Source organism: Bison bison, unplaced genomic scaffold (genome assembly GCF_000754665.1).
Source record: "Bison bison bison isolate TAMUID 2011002044 unplaced genomic scaffold, Bison_UMD1.0 scf7180017864213, whole genome shotgun sequence".
Lineage (NCBI taxonomy): Eukaryota > Metazoa > Chordata > Mammalia > Artiodactyla > Bovidae > Bison > Bison bison.
The window spans coordinates 5,032,131-5,046,607 of record NW_011494785.1 but is presented as its reverse complement, the minus strand read 5'-3'; the positions used below and the strand labels follow the sequence as shown (position 1 = coordinate 5,046,607).

Sequence of the window (14,477 nt, the reverse complement as noted above, 5' to 3'; positions counted from 1 at the left end):
AGAGCATCTCCCGCTGACCGCTCAGCACCCCGTGTCCCAGGCTCGAGCTAGGCTGCAGCGACCACTCCCAAGTCTGAGAATGCCAGGACCACACCTTCTCCCTCGGTTCTGTTCAGCTTGTCTTCTTTCCTCCCTGCGGCGCCCACTGCCCACCCCAGGCTGGCCTCGCCCTGCAGCCGCCCGGGAAGAAGGGAAGCGAGATGTGATGGATCTATCAGCCCGTCAGCTTGGCACCTCCCGGCCGGTGACAGGCTCTGGTTTGCGTGGGTCACCACCAGCCCCTGGGACACAGGACAGCGATAGGCCTGCCCAGCTGGGAACGCGGGCCCAAGAGGCGGGGGCTCCCGTGGAATGTGGCCCAGGCTGGGAAACTATTTTAAGGAGAAGAAAGTTAGGCCCAGTTCTGTGTGTTATCTCATGCTCTCTCTCGGGAGCGAGGACTTGGTAAATCTGTTTTTCCTCCTCGACTGTTTTAAGTTGTACATTGAAATGGCACATTAACTGGGATGAAAAGAGTCATTTCAATATGACCCCGTTCTAATCTTAAAGCCATGCTGCTTTAGAGATAAGCGGTCAGTCGGGTCCTCAGGAAACCTCCACGGTGCCCCTCCATCCCTTTAGGCCCAGCCCCCCTCCCTTCCCCCCATCGACGTCTGAAAGATGTTCCCACGGATATCTTCCCGACCGTCTGCATTTCGGGTTTCTCGCAGTAATGACATAAGTCAGACTGCTTTCCCATTTATGTCAATAGTTTGCTTGGCGTCCGATCCTTACGAGAACCTGGTTCCTTTTGTCAAATGTCACAAGCGTGTGACATCCCCCCAGACGGCAGCAGATACATTTCTACTTTCACGTTCTCCTGACGAGACATTAATGGCTGCTCTTCCCTGGCTACTGGGCTTCCACTTCCTTGGTGACGTGTTTTTCTCCGCTGCCACCACTTTCCTCCTTTGGTAGTTCTGGAAAATTCCATCTCCACCGAGAGGAAGTTTTCACTGTAACCAGAGAACAGAGCAAGATCCTGGGTTTGTAACGAGGACTGAAGCCTCCAAAAACCCACAACGCCTTCAGGTTTCTTAGTTGCTATGATCTTAGTGTCAGTGGTCCAATCCGCTCTCGCTCAGGGGAGCACAGGGCTGTGGGTCGGCCTGCAGGAACCTGTGGGGCAGCTAGCACCGGGGATCAGTGTCCATGGGCCGGGAAGAGCCCGGAGTCAAGTCCCCAGAGGCTCGCTTAATGGTCTTGGGGTGAAGGACTTTCTTTTGGCTGCTGAGGCTCTCAGCGCATAGCCTTCAAACCCTGACTCTTTTTTTTCCAGTGTCCATGTATCAGAGAGCAGTATGTGCATGTGTTTCAAAGAACGCACAGTGGTCCGACCAAGAGAAAGCTGGGGGTTTTTTTCCCACTTGCCCCGCCCCTGCACTCACAGATAAGATAGATTCCTGGTGCACTGACCACAAAAATTACCCCCATTTATAGGGGTCAGACTTATAGAGTCCTTTTAAGGATTCTGCTTAACAGCACTAAAACAACACTTCCTGTACCTTTTGATATCTGAATCTTTACTGACAAGAAACAGAAAGACCCACAGGGCCGCTGGTAGGTGAGTCGGGCTGGGACGGGGGCAGTGATTAAAATATCACAAATGTTTTAATGACCGAATAATACCCATATAATTAAATATTTTGGAAGTTTAAATCAAAAAAATTATTTTCTTTTAAAAGTATATTTTGTTGGGTCTCATTGCCCTGTCATAACTTAGCAGCTGTTTTTGGTGAAGATTTTTTAAATGTGTGTGTAGTTAATTTGTTGTTGATGTGATTAACATTACCAGATCCTCAACTAGATCTTTATAAACTTATTTTTGACCTGTTTGTGTCATTGTTTAGTCGCTAACTAGTGTCCAACTCTTTTGAGACTCCATGGACTGTAGCCTGCAGGCTCCTCTGTCCATGGGATTCTCCAGGCAAGAATACTGGAGTGGGTCGCCATTTCCTCCTCCAGGAGATCTTCCCCACCCAGGGACTGAATCCAAGTCTCCCACGTCTCTTGCACTGGCAAGTGGATTTTTTACTGCTGAGCCACCTGGGGGGCCTTTAGACCTGTTTAGCCTTTGCTATAAAAATGACGTAGATCGTACATACTAATATATATGACTTACTTGAAAATTAACTGAATCGATAGCAACTGTATTATGCCACATTGTTCATCACTAAATCACTAAGTCGTGGTTATATCTAGTCTTTGAACAGTTGTAAATATTCTGTGCGGACACTTTGGAGTTGCAGATTCATTACTGAATTTTATTTTCCCAGCACTGTATCCTCACTTAAGGCCTCCAAAACTGATCTTTCACTTAATAACACCTTCCCGGGAAAAAGGAGAAGGGAGAGAAGCTTCCAGGCCTAATATGTGTGTCAGGCGTGCAACAGTTACAGAAGATGGAGCATGTGTGTGTGAGTGAGAGCTCTGTGTGAGCGTGTGTATATGAGACTGTGTGTGTGTGTGGTGAGTGTGTGTGTGTAAAACTTTGTGTGAGTGAGAGCTCTGTGTGAGTGTGTGTATATGAGACTGTATGTGTGGTGAGTGTGTGTGTGTGTGTAAACGTGTTTGTATGTGTGAGAGCTCTGTGTGAGCGTGTGTATATGAGACTGTGTGTGTGTGTGTGTGGTGAGTGTGTGTGTATGTGAACGTGTTTGTGTGAGTGAGAGCTCTGTGTGAGTGTGTATATGAGACTGTATGTGTGGTGAGTGTGTGTGTGTGTAAACGTGTTTGTATGTGTGAGAGCTCTGTGTGAGCGTGTGTATATGAGACTTTGTGTGTGTGTGGTGAGTGTGTGTGTATGTGAATGTGTTTGTGTGCATGAGAGTTCTCTGAGCGTGTGTATATGAGACTGTATGTGTGGTGAGTGTGTGTGTGTGTGTAAATGTGTTTGTATGTGTGAGAGCTCTGTGTGAGCATGTGTATATGAGACTGTGTGTGTGTGTGGTGAGTGTGTGTGTGTAAACCTGTTTGTGTGAGTGAGAGCTCTGTGTGAGTGTGTATATATGAGACTGTATGTGTGGTGAGTGTGTGTGTGTGTGTAAACGTATTTGTATGTGTGAGAGCTCTGTGTGAGCGTGTGTATATGAGACTGTGTGGTGAGTGTGTGTGTGTGTAAACGTGTTTGTATGTGTGAGAGCTCTGTGTGAGTGTGTGTATATGAGACTGTGTGGTGAGTGTGTGTGTGTGTAAACGTGTTTGTATGTGTGAGAGCTCTGCGAGCGTGTGTATATGAGACTGTGTGTGTGTGTGGTGAATGTGTGTGTATGTGAACGTGTTTGTGTGCGTGAGTGAGAGTTCTGTGTGAGCATGTGTATGTGAGAATGTGTGAATGTGTGTGAGTGTGTGAAGACACGTGAGGCAGCAACGCTGCAGAGCTGGAGGTTGGAGAGTTGGGGCTCATCTTCCGTCTGCTCATCCGGCTAAGCGTTCGGCCCGTGCCTGCTGTGTCCAGGTCCAGGTTGTGTCTGCATACCCTCTCCTTGGGCTTACAAAGCCCCAGCTCGAGGTTTTCAAGCTTCGACTCCAGCGACTAGTTCACTTATTCTACGAGTATGTACTTCCCTCACGGTGGAAAGGGGATCTGTTTCCCCTTCTTGAGGATGCTCATGCACTGGTCCTCTGTGTTTCTTGCAGTGTCCATCTATGGAATTTGGTTTTATGACAAGGAAGAATGCCAAAGAATCGCAGAGCTAATGAAGAAGTAAGTGCTGCGGGATGTGTTCTGCGTTTCTGAGTGTGTGGGACTGCACCGCGGGGTAAACAGAGCCCGTCTCTGACAGCAGCTCCTTCACCATGCTTAGCAACACCTTCACCATTACTCACCAGATGAAAAATAAGCGTAAATGACAATGTCTCACACTTCCACTCAGTAGGATTTATTATGTAGAATAGTCCCCCTCCCTTTTTTTCTGTGCATGTGATCTGTAATATCAGTTTTTCTGGGTGGCAGTTTTCCTTAATACCATCCTCATGTGTAAATTAGCAGTTTTTTCCTCTGAAAAGCTATTGGTATATCTCTGAGGAGAATGTTCAGAGTCTTTCTGAAAGGCTGCCCCATCTCCTCTTGGGTCCCCATGCCCTCCTGCCCCAAGGACTCCCCTCCATCTGCCTGTGGATCTTGAACCTCCTTCCCGTGTGAGTGAGGGCTTTGCTCAGTCTTTGTTTTCAATATCTTTGGAAATATCTGAGCTAACACTAGTTTAGTGATCAGCAGATGGACTCTCTCTCTTTCGTGTTCCTAGTCTCTTTTCTATTAATCTTTCGAGTCCTTGTTGACTGGTGCCAGTAGGCATGAGACTGGGGGGTACTTACATGACTGTCTCCTGGTCCCACTCTTGCTCCCCTGATGACCTGAAAGGAAGCCCAGGTCAGCACACTGTCCCCCTGGGGATCTGTCAACCCTCTGAGGTTCTTGAGCCCCAGGGCCGCTCATGGGAAGGGAGTTATTTCCCTGCATTCCTGTGGCTGGTTCAGAGCTTGGAAGCGAGTGAGCTTCCTGCATGCCATGACCCTGGGCCGGGACTGGGCTCAGCCATACATGGAATCCAGCTGCCTCCCACACAGGCTCAAACGAGCAGCTCCATCTGCTAGAGAACCAACCATTTGTCAGTTTTAAATCCTGGGTCAATGAAATGGCCACAGTAGCAGGGAAACATATACATTACCATCTGTGAAATAGATAGCCAGTGGGAATTTGCTCTCTGGCTCAGGGAGCTCAACCCAGTGCTCTGTGACAACCTAGGGGTGGAAGATGGGAGGGAGGCTCAATAGGGAGGGGCCATATGCAAACCTGTGGCTGATTCTTGTTGATGTATGGCTAAAAAGTGGCCCTAAAATATGGGCTGTGGGGAGCACTTTTTTATAGATAAGACTGATTTCTGAAAAGCCGAGCTGGTGAGAGCTAATTTTAGGTAAGCAGCTCAGGCTGCAGATGGTGATTAAGTGTGTTCAAACTGGTATTTACCACCGTAACAGCTAGTTCCTAGAACATTCCTGTGATTGTAAACTGCGGCAGATAATAATAGCAGGGCTTCATATAGATTAAAAGGCGCCGTGTCCCCCAGCCAGGAGGCGATGTGAAGACACTCAGGTTCTGTGGTGATTCTTCAGCAGCTGGGGCAGGACCTGCTTGGTGTCGAGCAATTAGCCAAGCACAATGCATGTGGACTCTCCACCCATCCTCAGAGCTGAGCCTCAGCGAACCCGCAGCTTTCTTTCCCCGCAAACTTCATGGCAGCAATGGGGAAGCATGAGCCACGGTCAGAGCCCTCCCACGGGAGGGAGACGCGCCCCCCTACCAGCAGGGAAGTGGCCTGGCCTCCCCTCTGCAAGGTGTTCAGGAGGACAGAGGCGCTTCCCAGTGCTGTGTTTTCACACCCCCTCTTCTGCGGTGGGACCTTCGCTGTGCTTCTAAACCATCCGGGACACAGGGGCTGGGCTCAGCTGCGCTTCGACTCCCAGGCACTTTGGAAGAAGGGGGAGACTGGATCTGCCGTGTTGGGAACCTAGTCTCCAGGTTGAGAACCCTGAATTGGGTTCTTCAGCAGTTCAGGGGTCCCTCCTAATGCTCACAATGAGGAGTCACAGATTTTTTCTGAGAAGGACCCAATAGTGAATACTTTCGGGGCCACCTGGCCTCCGTCCCAGCCCCTCAACCCTGCCCTGGCTGGGTGACAGCTGCCATGGGACACCAGGCAGGGTGGAAGCCATGCCCCTCCAGATGCAGTCCTGTGGTCAGTGAACTTGGGACCTTGACTCCCATGTTTCTCCCATCACTTCCAGTGATCTTTTTTCTAACACGATCGTAACAAGATAAAAACAACTGGGTGAGGACTTGCTGGCTGTGTTGAGCTGTCTTTTCTGGTATGGATCTCGTCTTTGTTTTTCTAGCCTCACTCAGTACGAACAGCTGAAAGCCCACCACGGAACGGGAGCCGGGGCCTCGCCCGTGAGCCTCGGCTCAGGAGAGGGCAAGGAGGCCGACATCTTGCGGATGCTGACCAAGGCCAAAGACGAGTACACGAAGGTGAGTCCCGTCCCCACCGTGACGCACTCAGATTCCAGGTGGGGACCTGCCCGTTAAGGCAGACTTGGTCCCCTTCCTTCCGCCAAACAGAAGCCTATGAGTAATACCATCTTTGTTGACTTTTAGTAGACTGAAGACTGTTTGCTTTTAAGTGGATTAAAACGCAGCCCCAGGGGCTTCCCTGGTGGCTCCATGTTAAAGAATCCACCTGCCAATGCAAGAGATGCAGGTTCGATCCCTGGGTCGAGAAGATCCCCTGGAAGAGGAAATGGAGCCCTCTCTAGTGTTCTTGTTTGGAGAATCCCATAGTGGGCTATGGTCTGTAGGATCACAAAGAGTTGAACATGACTTAGCAACTGAGAAACAACAATAAAACACATCATGTGCATAGTGTCCATCGCCCAGCTGAGAGATCAGTAACAGAAGATGCTCGTCCTCCTGCCATCACCAGCCAGGTAGTGTCCAGAAGCACCTGCACAGCCACACGGGCCTTGCTCCATACCCTTCTCGCCTCTCACTGCCCAGCGTGTGACACCTGGGCCCCTCCAGGGCACCCACCATGTGACCAGGGCGACCCAGCCTCGCCGCCCCTGGGGGAGCCCCCTCCTCCTCTACTCATCCATCAGCAGGGGACATCTTTGAAGGCTCAGTTCATGTGTTCTCGGTCCCTCGTATGGCTTCTGACCCACCCACCAGGGGTACCTGCCCCAAGAGCCCCCAGGTTGGGCAAGTCTGCTCACGTCTGTGTCACGTACTCTTCCAATACACAGAGCATGGGCCTCAGAAGCGGCCCGGGCCTGGGTATGGGAAGGTGGACATGGAAACACTGCCCTTCCTCGGGAGTCTTGCTATGAGAGCATGTGACCACAAGTCTTCAGGAGGACAGAGTGCTGGATGTCGGGCACATACCAGGAGAACAGCAGGGCTCTGACTGAGTCGTACACCAACTGACCGCTGAGGCCTCTGCAACTCCAAACCTCTTAAATGTGTGATAACCCCAGAAAGTGAGAGAGGAAATACTTGGAGCTGGAGGAAGATGATATTGATAAAGCGAAACCTGGCAACACTACAAACGCCTTTTTACATGAAGTTAATAGAGTAATTTGAAAAACTTGTTTTGGACAATATTTTATGTTTTCTCCCTGAAGAAGCAAATGCCTATCAATCTGCTGTGAAGTAGCAGCACCGTGACCTTGAGCTTCTTCCTCCATTAGACTTAGTTGGAGGGCAGATGAGCTTGGGGCAGTGGCCGGGCCAGGGGGAGTCAAGGGCTGTGGGGCTTCATGCCGAGTCTTTAGAAGTGGCCTATTTTGAAGAACATGTGTGCACATGTATAACTGAACCACTTTTATGAACACCTAAAGCTAATATGATTTTGCAGGTCAACTATACTGCAATAAGAAAAATAAAATAATCAGTGGGCTATTCTGTATTTAAGACTGTTTTGTGGTTTAAGGCAAGAAGGAAGATTTGTCCTCTGGATATACCTCTGACTTAGCTATGAAATTAAAGAAGTATTGTCTTTTGATGTTCAATGAGAAGATTTAGTGGAGAAAGGGAGATCAGTGGAGAAGTAACTCCAGAAAGAATGAAGAGAGCCAAAGCAAAAACAGCATCCAGTTGGGGATGTGACTGGTGATGGAACCAAGGTCCGATGCTGTAAAGAGCAATACTGCACAGGAACCTGGAATGTTAGGTCCATAAATCAAGGCAAATTGGAAGTGGTCAAACAGGAGATGGCAAGAGTGAACATCGACATTTTAGGAATCAGCAAACTAAAATGGACCGGAATGGGTGAATTTAACTCAGATGACCATTATATCTACTAGTGTGGGCAAGAATCCCTTAGAAGAAATGGAGTGGCCATCATGGTCAACAAAAGAGTCCGGAATGCAGTACTTGGATGCAATCTCAAAAACGATAGAATGATCTCTGTTCGTTTCCAAGGCAAGCCATTCAAGGTCATAGCAACCCAAGTCTATGCCCTGACCAGTAATACTGAAGAAGCTGAAGTTGAACAATTCTATGAAGACCTACAAGACCTTCTAGAACTAACACCCCAAAAAGATGTCCTTTTCATTATAGGGGACTGGAATGCAAAAGCAGAAAGTCAAGAGATACCTGGAGTAACAGGCAAATCTGGCCTTGGAGCACAAAACGAAGCAGATCAAAGGCTAACAGAGTTTTGCCAAGAGAACGCATTAGTCATAGCAAACACCATCTTTCAACAACACAAAAGACTCTACACATGGACATCACTAGATGGTCAATACTGAAATCAAATTGATTATATTCTTTGCAGCCAAAGATGGAGAAGCTCTATACAGTCAGCAAAAACAAGACCGGGAGCTGAATGTGGCTCAGATCATGAACTCCTTATTGCCAAATTCAGATATAAATTGAAGAAAGTAGGGAAGTCCATTAGACCATTCAGGTATAACCTAAATCAAATCTCTTACAATTACACAGTGGAAGAGACGAATAGATTCAAGAGATTAGATCTGATAGACAGTGTGCCTAAAGAACTATGGACGGAGGTTCGTGACATTGTACAAGAGGCAGTGATCAAGACCCAAGAAAAAGAAATGCAAAAAGGCAAAATGGTTGTCTGAGGAGGTCTTACAAATAGCTGAGAAAAGAAGAGAAGCTAAAGGCAAAGGAGAAAAAGGAAGATATACCCATTTGAATGCAGAGTTCCAAAGAATAGCAAGGAGAGATAAGAAAGCCTTCCTCAGTGATCAATGCAAAGAAATAGAGGAAAATAGTAGAATGGGAAAGACTACAGATGTCTTCAATAAAATTAGAGATGCCAAGGGAACATTTCATGCAAAGATAGGCACAATAAAGGACAGAAATGGTATAGACCTAAGAGAAGCAAAAGATATTAAGAAGAGGTGGCAAAAATATACAGAAGAACTATACAAAAAAGATCTTCATGACCCAGATAATCACAATGGTGTGATCACTCACCTAGAGGCAGACATCCTGGAGTGCAAAGTGAAGTGGGCCTTAGGAAGCATCACTATGAACCAAGCTAGTGGAGGTGATGGAATTCTAGTTGAGCTATTTCAAATCCTAAAAGATGATACTGTGAAAGTGCTACATTCAATATGCCAGCAAATTTGGAAAACTCAGCAGTGGTCACAGGACTGGGAAAGGTCAGTTTTCATTCCAATCCCAAAGAAACGGAATGCCAAAAAATGTTCAAACCACCACACAACTGCACTCATCTCACACGCTAGCAAAGTAATGCTCAAAATTCTCCAAGCCAGGCTTCAGAATACGTGAACCGTGAATGTCCAGATGTTCAAGCTGGATTTAGAAAAGACAGAGGAACCAGAAATCAAGTTGCCAGCATCTGCTGGATCATCAAAAAAGCAAGAAAGTTCCAGGAAAACATCTGCTTTATTGACTATGCCAAAGCCTTTGACTGCGGGGATCACAGCAAACTGTGGAAAATTCTTAAAGGGATGGGAACACCAGACCACCTGACCTGCCTCCTGAGAAATCTATATGCAGGTCAAGAAGCAACAGTTAGAACTGGACATAGAATAACAGACTGGTTCAAAATCGGGAAAGGAGTACATCAAGGCTGTATATTGTCACCCTGCTTATTTAACTTATATGCAGAGTACATCATGTGAAATGCTGGGCTGGATGAAGCACAAGCTGGAATCAAAGATTGCTGGGAGAAATATCAATAACCTCAGATATGTAGATGACACAACCCTTACGGCAGAAAGTGAAGAACTAAAGAGCCTCTTGATGAAAGTGAAAGAGGAGAGTGAAAAAGTTGGCTTAAAACTCAACATTCAGAAAACTAAGATCACGGCATCCAGTCCCATCACTTCATGGCAAATAGATGGGGAAACAATGCAAATAGTGAGAGACTTTATTTTTCTGGGCTCCAAAATCACTGCAGATAGTGGCTGCAGCCATGAAATTAAAAGACACTTGCTCCTTGGAAGAAAAGCTATGACCAACCTAGACAGCATATTAAAAAGCAGAGATATTACTTTGCCAACAAAGGTCCGTCTAGTCAAAGCTATGGTTTTTCCAGTAGTCATGTATGGATATGAGAGTTGTACTATAACGAAAGCTGAGTGCCAAAGAATGGATGCTTTTGAACTGTGATGTTGGAGAAGACTCTTGAGAGTCTCTTGGACTGCAAGGAGATCCAACCAGTCCATCCTAAAGGAAATCAGTCCTGAATATTCATTGGAAGGACTGATGCTGAAGCTGAAACTCCAGTACTCTGGCCACCTGATGCGAAGAACTGACTCATTGGAAAAGACCCTGATGCTTGGAAAGATGAAAGTCTGGAGGAGAAGGGGATGACAGAGGATGAAATGGTTGGATGGCATCACCAACTCTATGGACATGAGTTTGAGTAAGCTCCAGGAGTTGGTGATGGACAGGGAAGCCTGGCGTGCTACAGACCGTGGGGTTGGAAAGAGTCAGATACTACTGAGCAACTGAACTGAACTGAGAAAATTTAAAAGTAGAAGAAAGAAAATGAAATTACCCATAACCCTACCACCCAACAATGTCTGCCTTTAGCACTTCAAGTATATTTTCCCCCAGGCTTCCCTGCCTCGTGGATACTTGTGTCTGTGTGATAAACAGGCTCATGTGATGTAGCTGTTAAAGCCTCGGTTTCTCTGCAAAGAATCCGTTACACACTTTTGCCGATTCTGTGTGTTTTTCCAAGTAGGGAAGGGCATAGAAGCTTTGGGTAGGGAGAGTTGTAGAAGCTTCAACCTCTGGATAATGAGCTGCAAGCCGTGGAAGTCAGTCTTGTTCTGAGCACTTTTTACATGAAAGTGAAGCTTCATTGGTAGATGGCCTGTGGTGGTGACTCAGGAAGCAGCTGCTGGCCGCTTCCCCTGGGGGGTGCTGTCCACGGCCCACCTCAGCATGTGCAGAGTAAAGCAGTTGGCAACCCAGGGACCCTGAGTGCAGACGGGAACACTCGCAGAAGTGAGCCGAGCTCCACCGTCTTCGGCACAGCCAGCAGGCTGTCAAGCCTTTTCACGCCAGCATTCTGTCAGTGACTCTATCGGGGACCACACTCTGGTCTCATGTTGCTGATCCACATCTCGGAAGCCAGGCCAGTGGTCCTGTGGCCATAACTCACCTGAGAATTGGAAATAACTTTTTATGACTCAGAAAGTGTGCCATTTAATAATACTAGTGCCAGATATGCAAATGGCGGACGGAATTCTTGGCTGAAAAAAGTCCTTTGCGCAGTGAACTTTCTAAACCGAAGCAAGCACAGTGGTGATCAGCCCCAGCCCCGACATCCTCGGATAGAAAGTGCAGCCAACAGCCGTGAAGCTTATGGAAATGCTCAGGGTCCGGGGTGGGGGGCTGTTGGGGGTGGGGGGAAGGTCGTATTCATGGCCACTCCACACTGGGGACAGAAAAGTGTGTCCTGGCCCAAGGGCACAAGTGTGCCATTGAAACGAATGACGCCACCAAGCCCACCTTGCAGAAGACCGCGCTTTACGGTTTTATTTGCTGTTTCAGCAAGGGAGACGCGGACAACGCTGCCGTACCCTCCCGGCTATGAATCCCAGCGTGTGAGCAATTGCACGGTTGATTAGATTAATGGGCGGTGATGACTCGGGATCTGAAATGACGAGGCTTGTCTCTCATCTCTTTCTCTGTGAAATTCTAATTTGTAGTGAGCGGTTCAGAACACTCGGATTTGAATTATTCTGTTTATGCAAAAATCACTCATTAAATAAGGATGATGTTAGTAATTTTTAAAATCAGTGGTTTGAGTCAGCTTTACCCGTTGGTTTATAGACCAAAGAGGGTCAGTCGCTCTGAGGATGCAGCTCTCCAGTCTTAAGTCAGCTGCCAACTGGGCTCGGAGCCCTCCCCTGACCCAGACGAGGCACCCGGGGAGCCTTTGTACTGCTGATTACCGTGGGAGAGCCGGAGACTTTGTTAAAGCTGCTGCTTCTCAGGCAGACCCGCAGACTGTCACACCTCCAGGCGTCTCGGGGCCTCTGGATCCTGCAGGCCGATGGAGCACTGCTGAATTGTGCCCCTGAGACACACTCAATGAATTTGGTTTAGACTCAAACACAGCTTGGGCTTCCCAGGCAGCACTAGTGGTAGAGGACCCACCTACCAGTGCAGGAGATGTGAGAGACCTCGGCTTCCATCCCTGGGTCAGGAAGATCCCCTGGAAAAGTAAACGGCTACCCACTCCAGTATTCTTGCCTGGAAAATTCCATGAACAGAGGAGCCTGGCAGGCTACCATCCATGGTGTCGCCAAGAGCCAGATACAGCTTAGCAACTGAGCACACAGATACGATAAAGAGCATGAAGGTGCGTTCTTCTTAAGAGATTAAGTTTCTTTTACACCAAAAATAAGGTTCTTTTTTCTATTTCAGTGTAAAACCTGCTCCGAGCCCAAACAGATCAGCAGCTCGTCTGCTATCCACGACAACCCCAACCTCATCAAGCCGATTCCAGTGAAACCCAGTGGGAGCCGGCAGCAGCGGGGCCCTCGGCCCGGCCAGGTGCACGGTCCTTGCTCTCCACCCGGTCCCGGTGATTCCTGAGGGACTTTGGCCCTGAGGCTGGTCAGGGGCGAGGGGGTGGAGGGCTGTGCTGTGGAGGTGCCCTAGAGTTGATCCAGGAAAGAGAGATTTCAAAGTGGAGGTTTTGTCATTATGTATAATTTGTTCTTCCTACAAAGGATTACTGTTTTGATATTTGGCATTTCCCTTACTCTGTGAACTTGACTCCTTAGAGGTTAATGTGTTCCAAAAAGACAGCAGCCTAATACCACGTTGGAGCCGACGAGACTATTACCCGTTGGGCCGTATCCTTCTGAGGTCGGCCACTGACAAGAGATGCAGCCCTTCCCTTGGTGCCCAGTCCGGGGCCATGTGCCCTGTGTGGGTGGGACTCCTGGTCTAAGGACTGGTGTCAAGTCCCCCTTTAGAGCCCATGACCCGTCACTGTATTTGCCTCTAAGATACAAACATGAAACATGACATCAATTTTTGTATGAGTATATATATTTCTCAGAATACCCCAGCATCAGCAAAAGGGCTAATCTGTAAGTTCCATCACTGAGTGTGGGTATAACCACTACCTATGGTTATTCCTCATCAAAAAAAATTTTTTAAAGGGAATTGTTGGTTTAAATCAACTTTAAAGATGAACATGGAGCCAAAAGACATAAAGACTGGCTCATGCAAGTCTTGCATTGAATTTTTTTTAAAGTCTTTTCTAATTATCTTTTAGTTTTTATTATAAGTTTGCTTTTCGTGGAAATTGTTTACGAGAGAAACTGGAATATGTGTCTTTAGGCTACACGCGTGTTCTCCTAGCCCAACCGCAGGGAGCAGCAGCCGCAAGAGGCACCAGGGCACAGGCAGGAAGGAAGAAGGCCTGTCGCCAGCCATGGTTGGCATTTACGCCTCTGACAGGCTGTTAGAGCTACTGCTGTGTATTCGGATCAAGTTAGAGAGAGTGATGACTTACAACTCTCCAGCCCTTAATTTCTATCATTCTGTGGAAGACTATCAGGAATTCTGAAACCCTTGTGTTTCTGTGTTTGCTCGGTGTCTCCAGGTACTTTGCAGGGGGAGGTGTGCTTCCTGTTGAGGCGACGGTCCTCCATCTGCCAGTGTCTGTGATTTTGCACACGGTCGTCCCCAGGCCCAGCAAGCGTCTCCTGACTGCTCATCAGTCAGCGGATAGTGAGGGACTTCCACGGTGGTCCAACCTTTAGGGCTCCAGGCTTCCGATTGCAAGGGGCCTGAGTTCCATCCCTGGTTAGGAAACTGGATCCACATGTGGCTCGGCCCCCCCAAAAAAATTCAACAAATACTGAAATATGACAGCTGTCTTGGGATGGGAGGGAGAAGCCTGTGACAAAATTTGATGTTAGAAAGGCAGTCCCAGATGTGTACACTTTATAATCATTAGGCTTTTCTATCCTCTAATCGACCCCTTGTAAATAAAAACCATTGGGTGGGTAAGTTAGGTTTCATTCCCCCCATCACACATGGACATGCTCTCAGACGTGTGTGTTTGTTCCAGACCTCAGACCCGGAACCCCAGCACCTGTCCTTGACGGCACTCTTCGGGAAGCAGGACAAAGCCCCGTGTCAGGAGGCCACAGGGCCTCCCCAGACCCTCCCCCTGCAGCAGCAGCAGCCAGAGAAGTTCCCAATGCGGCAGGGGGTCGTCCGATCCCTATCCTATGAGGAGCCCCGGAGACCCTCGCCCCCTGTCGACAAGCAGCTCTGCCCTGCCATTCAAAAGCTCATGGTCAGGAGCATGGACCTACAGCCGCTGGCAGAGCTGCCTGAGAGCCGGCCCTGCACAGACGCCCTCAGGGCGGCCTGCGCTGGGCCCGCCCAGACAGGGTCTCCC

General features: G+C 48.3%; 1 protein-coding gene across 1 annotated transcript in view; it reads left to right on the top strand.

Annotated features, from left to right (window-relative positions):
- The window catches only part of DCP1B (decapping mRNA 1B), an 87,711-nt gene that overhangs the window by 68,026 nt on the left and 5,208 nt on the right, over positions 1–14,477 (top strand). Inside the window, exons 8-11 of the mRNA XM_010845217.1 lie at positions 3,679–3,745; positions 5,935–6,070; positions 12,479–12,607; positions 14,142–14,472. Coding sequence (XP_010843519.1) covers positions 3,679–3,745; positions 5,935–6,070; positions 12,479–12,607; positions 14,142–14,472 — 663 coding nt within the window. The remainder of the gene's footprint in view (positions 1–3,678; positions 3,746–5,934; positions 6,071–12,478; positions 12,608–14,141; positions 14,473–14,477) is intronic.